The sequence below is a fragment of the Capsella rubella genome, unplaced genomic scaffold (genome assembly GCF_000375325.1).
Source record: "Capsella rubella cultivar Monte Gargano unplaced genomic scaffold, Caprub1_0 scaffold_6, whole genome shotgun sequence".
Classification (NCBI taxonomy): domain Eukaryota; kingdom Viridiplantae; phylum Streptophyta; class Magnoliopsida; order Brassicales; family Brassicaceae; genus Capsella; species Capsella rubella.
The window spans coordinates 6016256-6039117 of record NW_006238918.1 but is presented as its reverse complement, the minus strand read 5'-3'; the positions used below and the strand labels follow the sequence as shown (position 1 = coordinate 6039117).

The window sequence follows — 22862 nt, the reverse complement described above, 5'->3', positions numbered from 1 at the left end:
AAAGGGTTACATTTAGTTATATTTCCATGACATTTGAGCTAAAAGACAGACGATGTTCTACCAAATGATCATTAGATTAGATATATTATCAAACAAGAATTTGCATTAAAATCAACCACACAGCCAAAACAATCGATATAACTCTAAATCTTTTACGTACGACATTGATATTCTAGAAACACCCCTCAAATTGTACAAAAGAGAAGTAGACTTTTTCGCGGTTCAATTCTATAATAGCGTCGCGTTGACAAAAGCTACATCATACGTGATGATAATACAATAATACAACTTTACATTAGTGGTGGTAGTTGAGGTCAGCCTCTTCTAGACACTTATTTTGTCTTTCTTCTTTTACCCCCATTGTAATACTACTACTAGTAACCATTTTCTTTTATACCCTTTACTTTTCATGGTTTACCTCAACGCATCCCCTCAACTTTATTTTCTTTCAAGACAAAATTTAGTAGAAATCAAGGATCTATTGGAACGATTAACAATTATTGGGGCTGATTTACAAATAAATAGAAATTATGCCGTTATTTATGTTATTGACGTAAATATGAAAACACCAATTCTTCTCCTATTGCTGAAAGATTCAGAAACGCGTTTCCTTTTTCTCTCATACTGTGGAGAGGGAGACATGTAAATAGCAATCTCATGATTTCAACTCCATAAATTTCTCTATTGTTTCTCTCTTTCTCTCTCACACGATTCGTTTCCCAGATTCTCACGAACCCTAAAAGAAACTTTCTCATTCTTCAACACATTGAGATCAGAGATTCCTAATTCGTCCTTTCTTCATGTGTCCGTTGAGGTTCTTATTGGTGTTCTTCTCAGCTGTACTCGCCGGATATTTCGCATGGAAGACGGTGAGTTCTTCGCCTGAGCTCATCTCAGACGACTCACCTGTCGAATTGAATGACAAACAAGGACTCGATTTCAAACAGGTAAAAGCTTTTTTCTCATTAATTTCATTTTGGATTTTGATTTCTCTGTGGAGGATTGGTTCTGATTTTCCTCTGTTTTCTTGTTCAAATTGGCGAATTTAACAGAAGATGGAGAATGGGTTTTGGGTGTTCGTCGATATGGCTAGCGGAAGATACCTTTGGAGGAATCTTAAGGAGATGAGAGAAAAAACTCAATAGAAGACGAAAAAAGATTTCATCTTTGTACTTTTTGGTCTCTTCTTTGTGCAGAAACAACAATAATGAATACATAGACGTGTGTTAATCACAATCCTTCACTTGTTCTAATTCTTCATATGAATTTTGTAAACTTTGATTCATTGATTTTGTAATACAAAGGAGTTTGTAACTTTTTACAAGCAATTTCTTCTCTTTACTATTCAAATCATCTCCAGACCTTTTGACACATCTTTTCTTAAGGGGGATTGGAATAGAGAACATGATATTTTAGCTATTTACAACCTAAACTTTGAGATGAAACCTGACGTAGTGAAGAAGATGAGAATATATTCAGGTGGAGTCGACTTGAAGCTTGATTGACATGTAGAGGAGGGTGAGAAGAGCTCCTTGTGGAAGAGGAGCATGTCTAGCTAAATTGGAGCCAACCCACATTGCCACTACCACAAGAACCACAACGCTGCTGCTTGCTTTCCCACAGAGCCAGCTTGCAAATGTTAGACACAGAGTTAGAAGGATGCCGCCTTTTCCGCCTAGTACCCATGCGATCATGAACCCGACTTTGTAACCCATGTCGAGTTCCTTGTCGAGCAAAGCCGTCAATGTGCTAAATGTGAGAGATGCTAGGCAACCGAGTGTGTATAGAAGAAACATCGACAAGAAAGCAGATTTTAGTGCTTCTACAAAGGAGTCTTGCTGGTCTTGTGCTGTTCCTACTTCTTCTTCCTCTTCTAGTGGCTCGGTCTCGGCGTAGAAATGTGAGTTTGGATATGTTGAATAGTGTCCATAGAATCTCTCGTGTCTGGATCTTTGTCTTTTCTCAGCCCAGCTGTAGTAATACTTCATGGCATCTTCTTCCTCAGGAGTATAGGTTTGCCTTCTCACTCTATGGAACCGAGAATTTTCTTGAAGTTTAAGTGCTCGGTCGTACTGAGTCCTTGCAGCTTCATTAGATAGTACCTTTTAACAGCAAATACAGGTAAATAAAGACTTCCGTCAATTGATGTTACACTGGATCCCAAGAACAACTCAAAAACTTGTAATCTAGCACACTCATTCATAGAAGGAAATAAGCAATAGAAGGAATACCGACTTCGTAGGAACAACGAATGGTCTTGAATAGCTCTCCAGCTCTAGAGTCCTTATTCACATCAGGATGAAACTACAGTTGCAACACAAGAATACAGTCACCAACATAACCCAAAAAAAGCTGAGGAAACCAGCAGCATACCTGACCATGCTATATTATCAGGATTCAAGTGTACAAGGTCTACAAGATTGATACAGTGAAGGATCAGGTTCCACCAAACTCCAGATAAATGATGATAAACAAAGGCAGCAAATCATATACAGAAGTCTCATACGAATACAAGATTTGAACTTTTCTGTTTCCTCAAAATCAACATTGACTATAAGCCATAAATTTTGTTTGCTATTTATGCAGAACTCCACCAAAAGTGCGTAATGTCCACTAAAATCTGATACTGATCGAAATTTTACATCTTTCAACACAGCAACCAATCAACATCAACGTTGCAAAATCAGTGAGATCCTTCATTTCATTCTCGGAAGCAACACAAACAAAAACAACTTTACCTTTCGAGCGAGAAGGCGATAAGCTCTCTTGATGTCAACTTGTGTGGCGTTACGAGCTACGCCCAAGACAGCGTAATGATTCTGTCCGCCAGTATTAGAAGCCGAAGACGAAGAAGAAGAATACGCAGCAGAAGTAACAGTCGTTTTCAAGCGATAACGGTGAGAGCGAGATCTGCCGTCGCGCTGCCTTCGACGGTGGTGGTGTTGTAAGTATCGGCCGAAATGATTAGAAGACGGAGGGAGGAGATCGCCGGAGAAGGAGGATGAGAATCGACGGCAGCCCTTGAGTGGGATGGGTCCAACCAGAAGCTGGGTCTGCATTATCTTCTTCTCACACTCACAGTCACAGGCTCACAGCCACAGGTCTGTTTGTCAACGGACCACTGACGTTAAGTGGTGGAATAGAACCGGCTTTGACGGAAGGCCGTTAAAATTACTGGCGGGTCGGATTATCGGATCTTACTTATTTTTGGTTTGGGTTATTCTTGATAATGGGCCTTTAGATGTTGGGCTTGATCTTTTTGTTGATGTAAATTGCATGCAGCCTTGCAGCCCCAAAGGAACTAAATCCTCAATTGTTCTTTTTTTTTTTTTTTAATAATTAAGAGGTTCTAGGCTTAAAATTCTTATTTGTTTAGCAATATTGTACATACAACTTTTGTTTTATAAAGTACTCATAAATTTATTTGATTTACTAAAATACTACAATATGCTGCATCATATAGCACTTTTGTACTCTACAAGGTGCTTTGGTGATGACAATTTTTTTATATACATCAATAATGTTGCATTATGTGGATTTGAATCATTCAACAAGAACACTAACACACTCATAAACATCATTTGGGACTTTAATGTTAATTGCAAAGTATTAGGTTTAGAGTTCATTTATACCCTTTTCTATGTATGTAACTTGTTTTCTTCGTCTGGTGTATTTACCCATTGCATTTTCTAACCACTGTAAAAGCGTAAATATATACAGTAAAACCTCTATAAATTAATACTCGATAAATTAATAATCTCTATAAATTAATAAATTTCTCCGGTCCCAATTTGGGAGCAGTGTAATTTTAGACATATTTCAATAAATTAATAAGATAATAATTTTTTTGAAATCCTTTGTAAATATATGGTCCCAATAATATTATAAATTAATAATTAGGTAAAATTTTCAAAATATATGTATATATATACACATTAGTTTTTGTTAGAGTTTATTTCTAATATTTTACTAAATCAAAAATTGTTAGCATTCTCATTCAAGATATAATAATAATTATTTTCTTTGTAATTGATTATATAAAATACTAATTATCATGATTAAATCTCATTTTTAAATATTTTTCTGAAAAAACCTTTTAAATTAGGAAAATCTCTTTATAAATTAATAATTATTAATTTATCGATAAATTAATATCTCTATAAATTAATAGATTTTCATGATCACAACATTATTAATTTATAGAGGTTTTACTGTATATCATCGATTCATCGTTCATTATAACTTAACTGGTGTAGTAATTTTTTTTTATAACTAGTGTGCATTCAGAAAAATAATATCATTATATATTTACAAACATTATTTATTGGATTTCCTAAATTCATAAATATAATTCTATATATGGATCCCCGTATTTGAGAAGAAGACATTGGATATTAAAGATCTCTGATGTAATGATATATTAAAGTGCATCGTAGTATCCACCAAAAGATATCTGAGCTCTTGCCACGGGAAGACCTTTCATCACAGAGATTGCTTCATTTAGCTTTGTTGCATGCTTCACTACTTCGTTCATTCGCTGCAACAACAATCATTATAAAGACATTTTAAATAAATTCACAAAACATCTTCAAGTCCCTTATATAATTAATACGCATATGATAACTTGTAAAAAGTATATGTAAAGGAACAATGACGTTATTAATTATTAAAACGTGTTTTAATTTGGTTCAAAGTGTGAGGGTGACGCAAGAAAAGATAAACACAAAACGTACACAAAATAAAAATAAAATGAGAATCGTTCGTCTCTATACAATTATTATCGATTGTTCCCTTAGACACGTAATAGGCGGCCACACCGCCAAACGCACATCCTTATCACTTTCGTTAATATCATCAAACACACAAACAAAACTTTTCTAAGTAACAGCTTCCATCAAATCAAACACGTAAATATTGTATAATTAAGCTGATGAGATCTAACTTTAGTAACACGATTATGAAAATGATTGTATCTAGTAAAAATTTATTCATGAATCTAAAGCAGAATTGTAGTTCATTATCAAAGCATCTTAAATTATAAACACAAGTAATTAATGTCAATCTATAGATAGTTTATTTCTTCGAACAGCGCTTGACTTGAAATGATGAATCATAAGTATAGAAAAGATTACCTTATTATCATCAGAGTAAATCTGGAACCTGAGGATTTGGTTCTTGTTGCGACAACCATGGATGCTACTGTTGTTTCCAAGGAAGAAGACACAGATGGTGGCAGCAGCAGCAGCAACACCAAATGAACATATAGCTCCAATTCCATTGAGACCCTTCTTCCACAGATTCATTTTCTTACCTTCATCCCAATCAACCTCTTTCTTGCTACTCAAGTCACTACTATCTGATCCCATGATCTCGGAATGTTTCTCGTCGTTCTGATGAGGCAGAGGGCTTGTGAACCTGGCTGATGGCGAGTCTAGTTTCATGTCGGCAAATTCGGTTTCCTTCATTTTCTTGAAGGTTATTCTCGGCGACGGAAGAGACTCCGTCAAACGTTCCGGGTCTGGCTCCGAGAAATCCGGATCCGGGTGCTTCTTGCGATCTTTGTCGTCAACGGGGGACAAAGGCTCCCAAGTTATGGGAATTTGGAGGAGTTGTGTGGGGACCACGCTAGATCTCTGATAAAGAAGCTCTGTTTTGCCGACAGGATCTTGTGTTGAGCAGATGTAGTAATCATTTTCGAAGGTTTTCCCGTTGTTTCTCATCATCTTCTTGGCTTCATGATCCTCTTCAAGACCAAGATCAAGCTCGAGACCCTTGTAGTTGTTTCTAGGGAGTATTTCCCACTCTTCTAGATCCATTTTCTCCAGCTAGTTGTTGTTGACGGATTTCTCCGATTAGCTTTAGGATTTTAGAAAAAGAAAGTTAAAGGTTTTGTTTGGGCTAGCTAGAGTGGTTTTTTCTTTTTCAAGTATTGGAGCTAGTTGAGACTTTATGGTAATATTGAGGAGAGAACTCTCTCCATCATCGTTGTGAAGTGGTTTCTTAGATCCTTAAATAGATGATCATAGAAAGAAGAAGAAGAAGAAGAAGAGACGTAAAGAGAAAACTCTTTAAATGGCTGATTTAACTATGGGAGTGGGTACAAGCGAGATTGACGCATTTACTCTAGTCACTGTTAAAATAGATTAAAGTTACAAAAGTGTATAATTAGTGATTTTTTGGTTGTCGGCGATTAGCGATTAAAAATTGATAATTTATTTCTGTGAGAAACTATTTGTGGAGATCAAGTCACATAGTTCACCGGATTTTCGTAATCTAATAAGCTAAACGTCGTTTTAACCATGAAAACTTTATAAATGATATATTGCTTAAACATAATAATAATCAGTGGTGAAAAAATAAGGCTAATTGCAATCTCTAAGGCGTGGGCGGCGAAGGAAGTCATTTAGAGCTTATCCCATGTACGCAAAGATACGAATGAAGTGACAAAAGAAGATGATGTTGCCAATTTTAGGAGGAGCCCCACGTTAACAATTATCAATTGTCTTCTTTGACAATGTCCCTTTGATATTTTTGTGTTTTGTTTTTTCAAACCTTTGGTTGACACGCTATTTGGTTTTGGACAATGTCATATTTTGGTTATAAGAAATGAGATCATAATTTTGTACTAGGTTCAGTTGTGCTAATGAAATTCTGATGGTAGTTTTAAGATTTTAGTTTATGGATTAAGAGGTCTACCTAAGCGGGGTATTTTATGATATATATGACAAAACGTATTGGTAGTGATAGACTAAAATAGGCTTTTATTGAAGTTTCTAGATAGGGAGAGGAGAGCTAGAGAGGAAGATACTTCAAGCATAATATACTTGGGTACCACCAACACGTGAATGTCTTGCATATATTTTTGGTGTTGTTTCTTACATTTTAGTAAACTACCAAATTTTTGTGATTAACATAAAAACGAAAACAAGAAAGATAGAAGATGATATGTGTTATACAAGTCATAAGTTTTAAAGTCCTTTTCTATGGAAGCAAATTATTATATAAAAGAAAAATATATATTAGTGGAGGTTGCTTGTTCGCAATTACTAGTGTTTTTATTCAATGCAAAAGCAACGAATGATTCATTTAACAAGTGTTATAAAAGCATAAGTCGTTAAAGAACCCCTACAATCATTTATTTTTCTTATTCTATTTATATTTTCCATCATCCTGATAGTTATCCTTTACACAAAATGATAGCATAAGTTTCTTTTTGGTAGAGTAAGAACCACGTCAATCAATAAGTGCTAATGATCTTGTGCTTTAGGCAGCTTACATCTGAAATTAAGCTCAATCTTAAAGCATCTTAAACTGTATTCAAAATGGTGTATAAGCTTCTCAACTAACTAAGGATTCCTAAGTTGAAATTGAAAATATCTAATAGAGATATAGATTCAACTGTCACACACATACGCAAAAACGACAGGAAAACGAAACTTCAACATGTGATCCTGAGTGATCCACACAAGTCGGACAAGTTTCTTTCACTTATACGACCCCAAGTGTCCACCTCTAACACCAATTATACCAATATACGTAAAACAAATTGTTTGCAAAACGAAGTGGACCAGGAACAAGAATATTCAAAAATGGAAGACAAATATACACAAAAGATGCAAAACATGATTTACATACACAGACACAGAGGAACTCCAAAGTTATAGAAACATGTCAGACTTGTCAGTCAAAGGATCTCTCACAGACAGTAAAGTAATCTACACTAAGCTCATTGACAATGAAGGATCTCTCAATCACCCTTTTAGGCTGATTGTGATGAAGATTTCCCTAGTGAGACCGATGCAAGTGCGTTCTTTGCCCTTTCTTGGAAGTTTCTTGTTTTGGTGAGTCTCAGTTTCATCCATAGCCTCCTCACGTCCATCATGTGCAGGGCACGACCAAACAGCTGGCTAGTCTCCCTAAGTATTCCCAAGCTCAGATGCGGTACATACAGTGCCCATAATGTTTTCAAGCGCGATCCCATGATGGGGAAGATTAAAATTGCCAGTTTCAGAGCCAGAAACATCAGTGCAAGTACCATGTATGGCTCTCTTTCTGCTATTTCTTTGACAGATGACCCGTTGAGTAGCCATGTGATCAGGTTTCCATCAGTTTCCAAGCTTGCTGGTTCACCTTCATCCACATACTGGACAGGTTTAAGACCTAGAAAACCACAAAGATACACCATGCGGAGCTTGTTATAAAAAAAAGTTGAGCTAAATTTTTCCCAGGCATTTATGTTTCTTCAAGGGATACAGCAGAAAATATGAGAAGAATGTATAAACAGAGACGTAGTCTCGCATTTCATGAAGCACGCTTTTACCTGTTGTATCCTTGTAAAACTGAATCAGGGATTTAAGATCTTTTTGACCCTGGTATCGCACCTTCACATTCTGATTCACCATCAGGATTGAGGGCAAGCTATGAATACCATACCTAGAAAAGACACTGCAATAGTGAAAATCATGAGATCAATTAACATTGACCAAAGAAGATGCCAAAAAAAAAGGATAAATACATTCAGTATTTTGGAGGATGAGCTATTCATGAGTCATGATACAACATCATAAGGCTAAAAAGGTTATGCAGCACAACAAACTAATTAATCTACATTTGATGGTCACCCAAATAGTCTAAATTATAGCCACTAGCAAAGCATCATTCATTTTCTGTTACCTTATTTGTCATTTGTTGGTAAAACTAATTCACTAAGACGAAAACTGTTACCAAGTAGTGGAAAAAAACTGATTGATTACGTACTAAAAATATGACAAGCAACGAAGAATCATTTTTTTTTCTTCTGCAAGTGAGATATCAACACTCAAATTTCTTATCGTAAGTGATTCAAATGATCCCTGGCCTCTATATGTCTAATAAGATGCAAATGGAATTATACACATATTCTATAGCCGAAGAAACTTCTTACGATGGTAAAGCCTGAGATTGCTCAACAACCAGGTGCTTTATGTGAGGAAACATTGAACTCAGAACATCAAACTTCGGGTGTACTGCACGTGAATTCGGGCACCGCTTGGCATAAAACAGTATGGATGTATATACATTTCCATGGTTTGCATCCATGAGTCTGTCTAGCAAGTCTCCATCTACCTGCATTAGTAAAATACAAATTTTGATACTTCTTGAGTTACAAAAGCAAGCACAGATCCAAGTCCTCACCCTATGGAGAAACACACATATATACTAGTTTTTGCTATATCATATTTGCTGCAACTGACTAAGAATGTTGGTAGAGAGACCAGTGTTGACACAATTAAAGGCATGCATCAAAGAACTTTACATATACATTGCAGTCTTGAGATAAAAGAGATCCTAAATATAAAAGAAACAACAAAGTATGATCATGATAGGTCACAAATACATCATAGTCATAGACTTGTCCTTCCTAAGTGGACCATTTCATCATGAACTAACATTTACTGACAACATATTTCTACCAGCTTCCTTTTACAGTAAAGACCTCTAAATTCATTGAAATTCCTCTAAGTTCTAACTGCTGATACACCACTACCACAGCGGTGGAGTAAAGCTACAAGCCTATACCGTTTTCCTAAAATACTAGCGTGAACTGTTAAGAGCTTAAGCTTAAGATACAACCAAAAAGAAAACTGAAAAGGAGACTTTTTTTCACCACCACAAGACTAAAATGACATGCCAAACAAACTAAAGAGGGCTTTATGGAAGAGTTATCATCTGAATTCCTAAAGATGAAAATCTAAGCAAGTTGTTCTACTTTAATCACAGAAAACGCCACAAACCCAACTCAGGGATTTTCACACCAGACATACATATCTAACACAAAGCATCCCAAATCCAATCGAAGATATGTATATTAATTTCTAACAAATCATAGGGAGTATGGTGACGTACCTCGACAGGAGGGCTCGGATAGAGAGAGCGAGGACATTTCTGCTCAATTCCGGATCGGAACACCACGAATTCGTGATCGCAAACGTCAACGTAAGCGAACCCAGAAGGTACGCATAATCCAGCTACCGCAGAGAAGAGGAGGAGTACGTAGACCCACAAATTCATCAAATCAGAAACCTAAATCTACGGGCAAGAGATACAGATCAAAGTTCCCAAATTCTCTAAGAGAATCACACAAAGAACCTTTATTTTATGTTTTTGACAATAAAAAAAACAAAAAAAAACTCAAAGGTGAAATGGCATCAGAAATGGAGGAGAAAAGCACGAAATCAAAAACCAAAGGGGAAACCTTAGATTGAGCAAATGAGCAACGAGAGCATAAAGAAGATAACTTTCAAAGAGGAAATTGAAAAATGTAATTCTCAGAATTTGGGAAAAGTCTCAGATCTATTATATGGTAAAAATATCATCACACAGAAAAGAAAAAAGTTTTTATTGTCACTTGTTTCTGCAGAAACATACAGATGGAGAACGCCAATATCGCATTCGTCACATTCCTTTTTTTTTTTTTTTTTTGGCTCTCCACTACACCACTTATCTTGCCGTGTGATAGGTGCATGTGTTAAACATATGTCTTGGTTCGATTAGTTTATGTGTAATAACACCAACGACTCTTACTATATTTCATGTCCACTTCTTTAATTTTCGTAACTGTTTGTTTATTTTAAAATTTAGTACTGTTACAAGATTGACCCAAAAGATAACCAATCGTAAAGGCTTATTAATTAGATCCAGTAAGGCCCATTAGCTTCATTTTCTTCAGAATTTGACCTTTTAATGTAGGGATTGACCGAGTAGCAGTAGTAAAAACTAAAAAGAGTTCTCTCTTCTCTTTCTCCTCTATTCTTATTTTCTGATTAGTTTTTTTAGGGCTTTGAAGCACGAACGCGTGAAAGCTCAAAAATGGATGTTGCGGATAGGAGGGACGATGAGATCAGGGAATCTGGAAACATGGACAGCGTTAAGTCTCACTATGTTACAGACTCTGTTTCCGAAGAACGCCGCTCTCGTGAGCTCAAGGATGGTCTCCATCCTCTACGGGTTTGTTCTCTAAATCCTTCCTATCGATTGATTTCCTTTTTTTTCAATTTGAATCTGTTCGTAGCTGAAACATTGATCCTCGTGCGTCGAAGATTTGGGAATTTTATAGCTGGGGTAGTAGTGGAAGATTCGGATTCTAAACGGTTTCGCGACTTTGTTTAGATATGTGTTAGCTCATATGTTATAGGATTCTACTCTAGTTTGATTCTCATATTCGTGGAACTGATTTTAGCTAGAACAGGTCAGATTGATTTAAGAGAAAATGAGATCGTTGATACCATTTTGTTAAGGTCAAATACTGTCTCAGTGGCTCCACGTTTATATATTTTGGGAATGTGCAGTACAAGTATGCGATTTGGTACACCCGTCGCACACCAGGGGTTCGGAACCAGACATCTTATGAGGATAACATAAAGAAGATTGTGGAGTTCAGCACTGTAAGCTTAAATATTACTAATGGAAGTCCTTTCTTGAACTGGTTCACAACTTTATACTGTTCATTTCTGAGATTTGGCTTTGGTAACCTAGGTTGAAGGTTTTTGGGCCTGCTACTGTCATCTCGCTCGGTCATCTCTCTTGCCTAGTCCAACAGATCTTCACTTCTTTAAGGATGGGGTTCGCCCCTTGTGGGAGGTACATCTTTCCATTTGCTGATTTTTTCTCATTGTCTTTGTGTTTGTTTGTATGTATGTGGATCATCAATAATCTGAAAACCATTTACACAACAAATATTTCTCGGAAGTTTTCCTACAATAAACCAACTAAACCAGCTTCATTCATCTCCTTCAGGATAGTGCCAACTGCAGTGGAGGAAAGTGGATAATACGTTTCTCAAAAGTTGTATCTGCTCGTTTCTGGGAAGATCTGGTGAGCTTATTTTCTTATGGGCACTTCTTTTGAGTTTTGATACCCTTTCATTCAAAAGGAATATTTGTTAATGTTCTTTATTGTCAATCGTTCTTACTAGTGTCAGCGTTTTTGTATCTGCGAATCATACTCCCATTTATTTGTTTCTTCAGCTTCTTGCGTTGGTAGGCGACCAGCTTGACGATGCTGATAGCATATGTGGGGCAGTGCTGAGTGTCCGCTTCAATGAGGACATCATTAGTGTATGGAACCGCAATGCTTCTGACCATAAGGTGAGAGAACTATTACTCTTTCTCTCCCTGTCTGTCTCCCCCTACTTTTGGTTTTGTACTTATACAGTGCAATGTTATCTGTGAACAGGCAGTGATGGGTTTGAGAGACTCGATCAAGAGGCATTTGAAGTTACCTCATGCATATGTCATGGAATACAAGCCCCACGATGCTTCTCTTCGCGACAACTCTTCCTACAGAAACACATGGCTGAGAGGGTAGGCTCTAAGTGGACAGTTGTATCTTGTAATGTGGAGAAGATTTGGGAAGCTCTTCTGCAACCTGGGATGATATCTGGATTGAACCCTGTATCCAATGCCATACTGTACCGGAGGCTTTCAATTTCAGGAAAAAAAAAATCCAGGCTACTTACTGTGTCAGTAGGTGTTCAATCGTTTTATTGTTTCTAGATCTTGTCACCTTCAATGGTTTTTATTCAAAACTATAAGGATTCATTTTCAAATAAGACGGAAGCTCAAAGTACTGTTTTATATTATGACTCAAGTCTTAAACAGTAACAGTATGTCAATATACAATTTCACTTCATACTATGGTCTCTAGTGGACATCTACATATGAAAAGAGTGTGGCTCTGGGTCTGGATGGTCCATTGATCTCAACAGCTATAGTTTAGCATCAGCAGATGATTGAAGTCCGATGATACCTGGTTCAATATCAAAAAACATAGAGGTTAAAATTAAGTCACCCACCAGAAAGGAGAAAATAAGAGAAAATGGTGTTGCTCTGTTTTTCTCAAATCTTAGCCTTGTAGCATTACCGCATCCAACCCTCGAGCCTGCATTTCCAGTTGATTTGCTAAGTTTGTGCCCTCCTGCACAGTAACAATCACAAAGAGATCATAGTTCAGTAAAATATAAGGCACATCATGAATCTAAGAACTATCCGAGTACTTGATGAAAACCTACATGAAACTACAGTGACTGCTTTTGAGATTCTACCCTCAAACTTCTGCAACTCACTTAACATATACTTTTTTTTTGGTGAGGCTCACTTAACATATACTGACATAATACATAAAGGCTATAAGTTCCTACCTTTCCCAAGGTCATCACGGTCAGCATGCACAACAACCGCCCTCCCAAGGATAGAATACTGCCCACTAAGCGGTATCTGTAAATTAAGAGAGAAGTCGAAATAAGTACCAAATGGGAAATGGTAGACAGAGATATGTGCTGGGGCTTTGCAAAACCCACAGAGAAAATGTAAATGTTTATTTTGTCAAACAGTAAATGGTTGAAGAAAGGAAAAAAGAAAATATCCTTTACCTGTTTATCTTTGATTGAGATTTCAGCAACACCTGAAAACAAGTCTCATCCAAACATACTAGCATCATTTTTCAAAAGGCACAAAACTATAAAGATAATAAAGGAACAAAGATTATACCGTCTGGTCCCGCAAGAATGTTACCCAAATCGCCTGCATGACGCTCGTCCTCATTTGGGGGTCCGTGAACTCGATTTAGTGGATTGAAGTGAGGTCCTGAAAATTAACATTTTCATGAGAACTCAACTATATCTCAGAGGGAAAAAAACCCAGTAAACGCAGCATGTATAGCTGCTGATCACTATAAAGAGACATGAAGGTTGGTTTCTGGTTCTGTTATCAGTTATCTATATGGTTCTTTGAGCTAATCCTTTGTAAATACTAAGAGCCAATCTAAACTAAGAGTCAATCATCAAGATCAAGCAAGATTACTCTTTTCATATGTCTATATGAGTCTCAGTCTATCAGATGAAATTTTTTTTACAAAAAACAGTTAAAAGACTTGTAAATAAAACAAGCTACCAAAAGATACAATATATCAGAAGGTAAATCAAACTCAGTAGAACCACACAAATAAACGCAACAACAAAAACCAATCTCAAAATTTGTGAAATGTACAGTAACATAGACAGAGACGAACCAGTAGAGTTGCAGCCATTCGTAGTATCACCAAAAGAGTGAATATGAAATCCATGGAAGCCAGGAGAGAGTCCTGAGATCTTCCCAGTAACATGAGTAGTCCCTATAAAGCACACAAAACAGCCCCCCACAGACCAAAATAAAAGCTCAGCTGAGTGGAATAGAGAGCATGTCCTCATCGATTTAAAAATCTAAGCTGATAACGACAGATCACCGGAAATGTCTTGTAGGAATTGAAGACATCCTCGAACGTTGTTATCGCCGGCGATAAGAGCCACCGCTCTGAGATTGCCTCTAGGAGCTTCCATTGCTTCTGTGTTTGGGAGCTGATGTGATTGTATATCGGATTAAATTGAGTTGCGTACCGGTTAAGACTTTAAATGGAACTAAAATCGAAATTGAACCGGAACTATATTAACCCGAATTAATTCCGAACCGGAAAGAAGATTCATTGTATTAATTAAAGTACTCCTATGTCCTAACACAAAAGTCTCAAAGAAACAATGTAATAACACACCATAATAACTAATCAAGATCGCTTCCTAACACCTGAACTAAAGTTTCAGAGATTGATCAAACTGAGATCAGCTCTTCACAATCATAATATCATGGAGTCTTGAATCTGGAGACTTTAACAAGCATCTCGGTCGGTTTGATGAGCGTGAACGTGCAAACGTCTCCAACCACTAAACTTAAATCTTTGGCCAAACGAATCCATCCAGCAGAGAATCTTGACTGTACACCAGTGATCTTAAACATAACATTCCATGAATTTTCCCCTTCCGGATCATGAATCTTGAACATTGTTGTCACCTTTGGCATATGCAGCTCTTCAAACAACTTAGGAATCCCCTGGAAATCACAAATTCTTAATGGATTAACAACCCAGATTTTATATAAACCAATTTGACATTGTCACGGTTGTTTCTATTCTTACCAAGAATATGAGGTATGATTTCTTTATGGTGATGGAAAATTCTGGAACAAGAGACATAGTGTCGTCTTCAGAGTCGTCACAAATATTGTCCACCTTCATCTTCTTCTTCTTTGATTTCTCAGTTTCCTCGGCTTCCCTAGTTTTCGAGCTAAGCTTTTGTCTTCTTCCTATGGATTCAGCTGATTCGTGACCAGGATAGCTTGATTCAGACCAAGACTCAACCTCTTCCCTCTTCACATGTTTGTAGATGTTCTTCCTTTGTTCTCTCTTGTTCCGACCTGTTTTCATCAAATTCAACCACAAAAAGTGATTCAAGGCTGCCTTATTCTTCTTTTCCATAAGCAATACATAGATATGAACACTTACCAGAACTAGAAGCAACAGTAGTTGCAGATCTGCGTTGTCTGAGCAGCTCCTTACCGTCTATCTGGTAGATGTCTACGGCAAAGCACATATTTCCTTTGTGAGTAAAGGTAAGAAACTCGTCATTACCCAAACTATTGTCACTCAAAAACTGATCCCATCCCTTTTTCTCCATAAAGTAGAATCTTGGGTTTCTAGAAATTCTGATTGCCCATGAGCTTCCCCACGACACTTTCAACACCATCTTAGCCGATAACTGCTTTTCCGAGATGCTTCTGATGAAGTTTAGAGGAATCCCTCTCTGTAAAACATCCACAAAAGCACACATTGAGGCCAAAGTTTCAACCTTTCTGACCTTAATCGATTTCACACATGAACCCAACAAAGTAAAAACAAAACAGAGCAAATTCTCACCAAGAGCAAACTAAACAGAGCAAAAGAAACATACTAAGAGAACAAAAGCAAGTAAAGTTTCCTTTTCGAGACCCATTTAGCACAAAACAATGGAGGAACCAACAAGATTCTATCTTTTAAAATCGATTAAGAAGAAGTATGGCAAAAATCAAGAGAAACTTGATATTGATTACCATGGTTTCAGACGACAAAGTAGCCCTTCGAAGGATCTTGAAGAATCCTGGTTTATCACCATCATCCATAATCTCACCAAAAGCTCTGTTTTTCACCATCTCTCTCTTTCTTCAACCCTATTTCTCTCTCTCTCTCTTGCTCTCGGATTTAAATGATGACTTACAATTCTCTCTTTCTATATTTCTTTGCTTTCGTCATATTACCAAATACAGGAAGCTGTGTGTTTTGTGACTTCAAAGACACGCTTTTTTTAGTAACTAGGTTTTACTACAATGACAGTGACTAGTTTACTTCATTTACTCTCAGTTAATTACTCTTACAGGCTTACAGCCAATTTTTTACTTACAATTACAGATATTTCTAAGAATTCAGAACAGATACATTGTATTGTATGAGGATAGTGCGCAACGCAATATGTAACCTGCATGTGTTTTACATCTTAATCTATAGTTCATGCGTTACCTGTCAATGTAATGTTATAAAGTAAGTGTGAAGATGTTGTTTATAGGATAAAAATGTAACACGAGTTTTGAATCTCTATGATAATTATTGTTTCCTCTTTTTGGTTACTATATATATTCAAAATTTGTTTTTACATATTAGTCTTTAACTAGATATAGTTTTGACCCCAGTACTCTTTCACATGAGATTGAATTTGAAAGCTTTGAAAACTGTTTATGAAATTATTTAGCAAATTCACTTACGAATAGCTTTAACAATATTATCATAATTGAGAAGGATTTTTAGAGTTCAAGCGGTGGTAGCCATTAGGAAAAATAAACACATGCAAAACAAGACACTACCTGTCATGTGTGAACTGGTTTAGACTTAAGATTTTAAACCTAAAATTTCGGTTAAGATAAATAGAGAGCAGCAGCCTCAAACCGGGTTGAAACGCAGCGAAATGCGGGAAAAAACAAGATTTTCCGGAATTAAAGTTCGGGGGATTGAACCCGACGTGAATCGAACACGCAACCTTCTGATCTGGAGTCAGACGCGCTACCATTGCGCCACGGATCCGGATTGCTATTTACTCCAATTAATTTTATATGATCACAAAACTTATATTTAAAATAGTTCTTCAATTGGTTGTCTTTGTGTTTCAATGATCGATCCAATAAAATTGTATTGATATGAATCTTGTCTGTTGCATTAAAATGGCATTCACTCTCTAAACTTTTGGAACAACGACTCTTTCAATTAGAAGAAAGAGCAAAAATGCTCAGCTATTTACAATGAATAAGTCTATTTTCTAAACTAGGAATAACAAAAAAATGTTGGATCGGTTATCATTGGAGCCGAGAAGTCACATTGATGAATGTATCTTCAGGACATGGAATCGTTAAACCGCCCATCGGATGATCGAATCCAAACTCTTCTTCGGATTTACTGAGAAGAGCTTGGAATGAAGGCTGGTTTAAGTATGAGATTGGCACCAAATATCTCTTCTTCTGGCTCTCTCCTACGTACACCGCAAGAAACCCTTTTGGTGCCTCGGAGGCTGCTCTGGTTGAACGGCTTAGAATCTTCTTTGCACCTAGTAGATTTCTCACGAAAGCCATTTCTTTCTTTAGTGTCTGAAAAGTTTGAATTCTTTTGAAGCTTCTGAAGATGTATGAAAAGATTTCAAGTTATTGGATTGTTTGTTGTTGGTTGATGCTGGAAAGAATGAGTTAAGTGCGTATATATAGAAAGATCAACGAAGGATTTGAACCCTCTCTGAAAAATCGTAGAAACTTGTGGTCTTGAAGCGATGGACAGACTAGAATAGAGAACATGGTTCTGTCTCTACCATTTGGAAAAGATGCATTGATAAAATTTGTCTTGATGAGATAATTAATAAGTGTGGGACAATAAGCTAGAAACAAACTCCATATGCAATTCACAAGGGACTGTTTTCTCAATGATTTTTTTAGATAAGACATGCTATTGTCAATAATAAGGCCCAGCAAGTTTCTCTTCTCCATGTTCTGTGATCATCCTATTCTCTAATCTCTGTGGTCTAAATGGATTTAATAACAACTTAAAGTGGGGACTTGAAGTTTCTCAACAACAGAACAACAAGTCTATGTCACTGGTTAAGTTGTTCTTTTATGATATTCAGAAATGAAGAGTCTGTGTTAGGTTGCTGGTGAAGTCAATGTCAGAGACAAAGCTGTCGAGAATTAAGACAGGAAGACAAAGGCATGAGCTAGGTTCCTCTTTAAGCCTGAGATTAATCCATAAACTTTCTTCAAGTACACCATTGTTATGATCTTTACTATAAGTAGCTGCTACTGTTCTTAACAACTATCTTTCATGTACACAATTTCAGGAGAGGAAACATTCTGTTCTTAGAGCTTTATTAAATAGAAAACGACTGGTTCTTTTCAGGAATGAAAAGCATGTTTAGGTGTGGAGGAGAAGGAGCAGAAGAGCTAGAAGAGAAACAAAGTAAATCACAAGAAGCAGACAAAAAAGACAAGAGAACATGTCATTCAGGTTATACAAATTATGTGAAAGGTAAGAGATGAACAAGAAAAACATTAAAACACTCCCATTAACATACTCTTGCAGACATTCAGATAGATCTTTAGATTGAACCAAGGAAGCTTTTGACGAGCTGAGCCACTGAATGAGCCAAAGTATCAGCAGCTTCTTGAGTGGATGCTTCTGCATATACTCTCACCACATCTTCTGTACCTGAGGGCCTTATAAAAGCTCTGCCACGCTGGTATTTCTTGATCTCAGAATTTATAGCATCTTGAATCCCCAAAGGTTTCAGAGCCTCGGTTTCTTCGCTTGTGGTCACAACCGCTGTTCTGTCTGGAACTTCGACCTGGATTTGTCTGCTAGGAAGGTCCTTGTATAGCTCATTCCACTTCTGTATTGACCATCCTATGTGTTGCAGAATCACTTCAACCAAGAGCACTCCACTTAGAGCGTCACCAACCGCTTGGTTAATCAGATTACTCACCGCCACTAGTCTAGAAACCGCTTTGTGCTCTTCAGAACCGCCATGACCTGTGGCGGTTAGATCCTTTTGTTTGGTAACTAACCAAGATAGGAAAGATTCCTTGAAGAGTATAGTCCCATGGCCATTAGCTTCAAAGTAGATTCCGATATCAAACTCTGCTGCTTTCTCGTGTAAATGTTTTACCCCTGTCTTAGCAAAAACAACATCTAAACCCAACTGCTTCAGGTAATCCGTGGATGCACCATTAGCGTAGGCTGTCTGCACCACACCAAGCCGAGACTGCTTCCCTTCTTTATCATCATCAAGAATGTTGAGTTGCTCTTTGATGAAGAGAGCAAACAAAGATAAAATCTTATCACCATCAAGTAGCTCAACCTTTACATCAGAAGTAGAATCTGAAGGAATGTAAAAGTAAACCAAACGATCTGCATCGCCGTCCAAACTCGCACACCTCATCCCAACATCCTTTAACCCAAATCCTAAAGGCACAACCTTTTCTTTCTGCACAAAATCAGCACCTACACCTTCATTAAGCACACCTCCATCTCTCCCTGTATTACGAATCTCAAGATCAAGATTACTCAAAGACCCTCTTAGCTCCTCAATCTTCTGTCCACCTACACCATTAGCACCATCTACAAGCAATTTGCTAATCTCAAACTTATTGTTTCCACTAATTGGAATAAGATCAATCAAACACCTAAATGACGTAGAAAGATTCTCAAAGTAATCATACTCAGTAGCCTTAAGACCTTTATTCTTAGCTCGAACCATCCAATGCAACTGTGGAGTTGTCAAAATCCCAATGTCAATCGCAACAGACCCCAAAATTGAACCAACACCGATCTCCGCAGCTCGGAGAAGCGATTCACCACTAGGTCTTGTATCCCTTCCCAACCATACCTCTGCACCTTTCTTATTATCTCCGATTGTAATACCTTCCTTCTTCACAAATTCTCTAATCAACGAGACGAGTTCTTCAGGAGAAGATGCGTTGGCGATCTGATCAGCAAAAGGCTCCCATTCCTGAGAAAGCATACCCCCAGATGGATCTGAAACTTTAATGCCATTGTCGGAGACTTTGTTGTGCGACGCTGTGATCATAAGCCCGATGGTGGCTGATCCGAGCTTAAGCGATCGGAGAGCTGAGAGAATCCCAACTCTGTAGACAGTCGATTCAAGCAATTTTGCATCGCCTCGGAACCCAGCTGTTCCATAAGATAGCTTAAGGCCTTGAGGAATCGGAAAAAGCTCAGATGATTTGAGGAGTGAAGCAATTTGGATTTCGTCCATGGCGCTTGTGTGAGAAAGTAGAAGCAGAGTAGCAAAATGAATCTAGTAAACGTAAAGGAAGCTTTTTTATATTATTTTTGACATAAAATAAGCTTTTTTATTTTATTAATGACTCAAGATACATGTTTTCTTTTTTCACCTCCTCCATATAACTCGTCTCCCTCCAGCCGAGTCAGATCTCTTTCTTTTGCCCTTTTCCGGTCTTCTTCTTCTTTCGCTCATGAACGTCCGATGAACAGTTTGGTTCTCTGGTTAGATCTGATGTTTCAAACAGCAGCTTTTTCCGTTTGCACTTCTCAGTTTTACCAAAATATCTGTCTCTTGGATGTAATATTTTGGTCAAATTGAGTAGTGCAATAGGAAATTGGCCGATGGCAATTATTAGGGTTTCTCGTAATTGAAAAGCTGAGGAACTGTTTACAAGTGGGTCGACTCTTCTTAGCTACTTCAACTATACTGCTTCTTTGATATACACCATGTACTTTTTGCCTCTTTTCTAAACACTCTCAATAATTTATTTCTCTATTAAACATCACAAACTAAATATTATCATTCAATTGCAACACTGCGACTATGACGTGTGATTAAACTTACTAAACCGGTAATAGCGTTTTTTAGATATCACGATTGCGTTTAGTGAACCCACAAAATTAACCCCATCCAATTTTCTGATTTTTTTTCTTCTATCATATAAAAGGTCCTCACAATTAGGGTTTCTGTCTTCTTTATAATTGTTCTTCATACTCCATCACTCGTTTCTCTCTTTTTCTTAGTTTCTTGGGTAAAGTCTTCTTTCTCTCTCTCATCCCCTTTTATAGTTTTTATCTATCTCTTTTGTTAGCTTATATTTAGAGCTATTACTTTTCCAGTTGCATGGTGAACGTAGAAGACATGGTCGAGATACAACCAGACGATATGGAAGATTTTGATACCTATTATAGTGAGGAAAACGAAAAACAAAGAGAAGGTAATAAAAGGAAAAATGATAGTGAAGCCGAAGATGATGAAGATGGAATGGACCGGTTTGAGTTTGAAGTAGAAACATCAATAGGGAATTTCATTGATGAGTTGTCTGTTGGCCGAAATGAAATTCCAGACAGTTCGGATGAAGAGGAAGATCCGATCGTTTTGCGAGATAGAAGAATCCGTAGGAGCAGAGTTGATAGATTATATATAGGTCAGTCGTTCTTCAATGGTGTTGAATTTAAAGAGGCTGTAATTGAGTACGCTTTAAACACAGGGAATAATGTCGTTCAAGGCAGATGGGAGAAGACAAAGCTTGAATTCAAGTGTGGCATTGTTGGTAAGTGTAAGTGGAGGGTGTATTGCTCTTATGATGAGATGAAACAAATGTGGGTGGTGAAGACGACATACAAAAAGCATAGTTGTACTCCAAATGGGAGATGCAGGCTACTTAGAAGTCCAGTTATTGCAAGGCTTTTCATGGACAAGCTAAGAGTGAATCCTGAATTCATGCCTTTGCAAATTCAAAATCACATTAAAGATCAATGGAAGTTGGTGAGTTCTAGGGGTCAATGTCAGAGCGCAAGGCTGCTAGCTCTCAAGTTGCTTGAGAAGGAGTATGAAGAACAATTTGTTCACATTCGTGGTTATGTGGAAGAGATTATGACTACAAATCCGGGATCAACTGCCATTGTCGAAACTAACCCTAACTCTGCCAATAAAGATGTTTTCAGCCGTTTTTATGTGTGTTTTGAAATCATACGCACACTTTGGAGAGGTTCTTGTCGACCAATCATCGGACTTGATGGCACATTTTTGAAAAGGGCAGTGAAAGGCGTGTTGTTGGCTGCGGTTGGTCATGATGCAAACAATCAAATTTATCCACTTGCTTGGGCTGTAGTACAATCTGAAACTGGGGATAACTGGTTATGGTTCCTCCAGAGACTCAAGGCTGATTTAAAACTAGAAGATGGAGAAAGATTTGTTCTGATATCTGATAAATCGAAGGTATGTACCAAAAGTGTAACTTCTCTCTCTTTGTTTTGAACTTTTTCTCTTGTGACAACCTATGAAATTGTGATTCATAATTTTCATTTTATTAGGGACTCATAAGTTCTGTGCAAACAGAATTGCCTAAAGCTGAACACAGATTTTGTGTGAAACACATCATCGAGAACTTGAAGAATAAGCATCCAAAAAAAGATATGATCAAACCATTGATATGGCAACTAGCTTGGAGCTACAACAAGACTGAATTTAAGGACAACCTCAACAAGGTTAAAGAGTATAGCATTGATGTCTACAATTTGGTGATGAAAAAGCAACCGGAGACATGGTCAAGAGCTTTCTTTAGGCTTGGAAGCAACTGTGAGGATGTTGATAACAACGCCACAGAATCATTTAACTCATCCATTACAAAAGCAAGAGCTAAGGCAATGATTCCGATGTTGGACACAATTAGACGGCAAACTATGCAACGAATGGTGAAGAGACATAATAAATCCAAGAATCACGAAGGGAGGTTTACAGATTATGTTGCCAAAATTCTTGCAAAAGAGAAGAAAGATGCAAACAAGTGTGAAACAACTCCAGCAACTCATGGAGTTTATGAGGTTATGCTTTATGGGAATGATTATTCGGTGAACACGAAGAAAAGAACATGCACATGTGGTAAATGGCAAATAAGTGGGATTCCATGTGAACATGCTTATGGAGC

General features: G+C 37.3%; 10 protein-coding genes and 1 non-coding gene across 12 annotated transcripts in view; 3 read left to right on the top strand and 8 right to left on the bottom strand.

Annotated features, from left to right (window-relative positions):
• Positions 1 to 589: 589 nt before the first annotated feature.
• On the top strand, positions 590 to 1324 carry LOC17882147. The gene is made up of 2 exons (XM_006286759.2): positions 590 to 947; positions 1053 to 1324. Exons 1-2 carry the CDS (start codon positions 801 to 803, stop codon positions 1143 to 1145), a joined length of 240 nt encoding a protein of 79 aa, XP_006286821.1. The 5' UTR covers positions 590 to 800; the 3' UTR covers positions 1146 to 1324.
• LOC17883868 (dnaJ homolog subfamily B member 14) lies at positions 1263 to 3132 on the bottom strand. Its single transcript, XM_006288075.2, has 3 exons — positions 2739 to 3132; positions 2236 to 2304; positions 1263 to 2102 (listed from the first exon to the last, which is right to left on the bottom strand). Exons 1-3 carry the CDS (start codon positions 3057 to 3059, stop codon positions 1476 to 1478), a joined length of 1017 nt encoding a protein of 338 aa, XP_006288137.1. The 5' UTR covers positions 3060 to 3132; the 3' UTR covers positions 1263 to 1475.
• Positions 3133 to 4307: 1175 nt separating this feature from the next.
• LOC17881068 lies at positions 4308 to 6019 on the bottom strand. Its single transcript, XM_006288410.2, has 2 exons — positions 5133 to 6019; positions 4308 to 4537 (listed from the first exon to the last, which is right to left on the bottom strand). Exons 1-2 carry the CDS (start codon positions 5814 to 5816, stop codon positions 4421 to 4423), a joined length of 801 nt encoding a protein of 266 aa, XP_006288472.1. The 5' UTR covers positions 5817 to 6019; the 3' UTR covers positions 4308 to 4420.
• Positions 6020 to 7533: 1514 nt separating this feature from the next.
• LOC17884598 (5'-adenylylsulfate reductase-like 7) lies at positions 7534 to 10465 on the bottom strand. 2 transcript variants are annotated; one of them, XM_023781291.1, is made up of 4 exons: positions 9886 to 10465; positions 8924 to 9105; positions 8321 to 8433; positions 7534 to 8160 (listed from the first exon to the last, which is right to left on the bottom strand). In XM_023781291.1, the coding sequence occupies exons 1-4, from the start codon at positions 10048 to 10050 to the stop codon at positions 7760 to 7762; spliced, it is 861 nt and encodes a 286-aa protein (XP_023637059.1). In that variant the 5' UTR covers positions 10051 to 10465; the 3' UTR covers positions 7534 to 7759. The 2 variants fall into 2 exon arrangements, with proteins under 2 accessions (XP_023637059.1, XP_006288371.1); XM_006288309.2 differs by having other exon boundaries at positions 8321 to 8445; positions 9886 to 10464.
• Positions 10466 to 10777: 312 nt separating this feature from the next.
• On the top strand, positions 10778 to 12619 carry LOC17881548 (eukaryotic translation initiation factor NCBP). The gene is made up of 6 exons (XM_006288552.2): positions 10778 to 10986; positions 11328 to 11423; positions 11515 to 11619; positions 11776 to 11853; positions 12006 to 12125; positions 12214 to 12619. The coding sequence occupies exons 1-6, from the start codon at positions 10849 to 10851 to the stop codon at positions 12343 to 12345; spliced, it is 669 nt and encodes a 222-aa protein (XP_006288614.1). The 5' UTR covers positions 10778 to 10848; the 3' UTR covers positions 12346 to 12619.
• Positions 12596 to 14376, bottom strand: LOC17883099 (superoxide dismutase [Cu-Zn] 3). The gene is made up of 7 exons (XM_006288713.2): positions 14260 to 14376; positions 14047 to 14148; positions 13527 to 13622; positions 13409 to 13440; positions 13178 to 13253; positions 12901 to 12954; positions 12596 to 12786 (listed from the first exon to the last, which is right to left on the bottom strand). The coding sequence occupies exons 1-7, from the start codon at positions 14351 to 14353 to the stop codon at positions 12746 to 12748; spliced, it is 495 nt and encodes a 164-aa protein (XP_006288775.2). The 5' UTR covers positions 14354 to 14376; the 3' UTR covers positions 12596 to 12745.
• An 85-nt stretch (positions 14377 to 14461) lies between these two features.
• LOC17883094 (B3 domain-containing protein At5g18090) lies at positions 14462 to 16058 on the bottom strand. The gene is made up of 4 exons (XM_006289981.2): positions 15933 to 16058; positions 15349 to 15646; positions 14983 to 15260; positions 14462 to 14897 (listed from the first exon to the last, which is right to left on the bottom strand). Exons 1-4 carry the CDS (start codon positions 16029 to 16031, stop codon positions 14652 to 14654), a joined length of 921 nt encoding a protein of 306 aa, XP_006290043.1. The 5' UTR covers positions 16032 to 16058; the 3' UTR covers positions 14462 to 14651.
• Positions 16059 to 16881: 823 nt separating this feature from the next.
• Positions 16882 to 16953, bottom strand: TRNAW-CCA. Its single transcript has one exon. It is a non-coding gene; the product is annotated as a tRNA-Trp (tRNA).
• A 157-nt stretch (positions 16954 to 17110) lies between these two features.
• Positions 17111 to 17572, bottom strand: LOC17883401 (auxin-responsive protein SAUR20). Its single transcript, XM_006289976.2, has one exon. It carries the CDS (start codon positions 17493 to 17495, stop codon positions 17223 to 17225), a length of 273 nt encoding a protein of 90 aa, XP_006290038.2. The 5' UTR covers positions 17496 to 17572; the 3' UTR covers positions 17111 to 17222.
• Positions 17573 to 18345: 773 nt separating this feature from the next.
• Positions 18346 to 20236, bottom strand: LOC17884414 (phosphoacetylglucosamine mutase). The gene has a single exon (XM_006287336.2). It carries the CDS (start codon positions 20180 to 20182, stop codon positions 18506 to 18508), a length of 1677 nt encoding a protein of 558 aa, XP_006287398.1. The 5' UTR covers positions 20183 to 20236; the 3' UTR covers positions 18346 to 18505.
• Positions 20237 to 21073: 837 nt separating this feature from the next.
• The window catches only part of LOC111829905, a 1924-nt gene continuing 135 nt past the window's right edge, over positions 21074 to 22862 (top strand). Inside the window, exons 1-2 of the mRNA XM_023779945.1 lie at positions 21074 to 22153; positions 22249 to 22785. Coding sequence (XP_023635713.1) covers positions 21074 to 22153; positions 22249 to 22785 — 1617 coding nt within the window. The remainder of the gene's footprint in view (positions 22154 to 22248; positions 22786 to 22862) is intronic.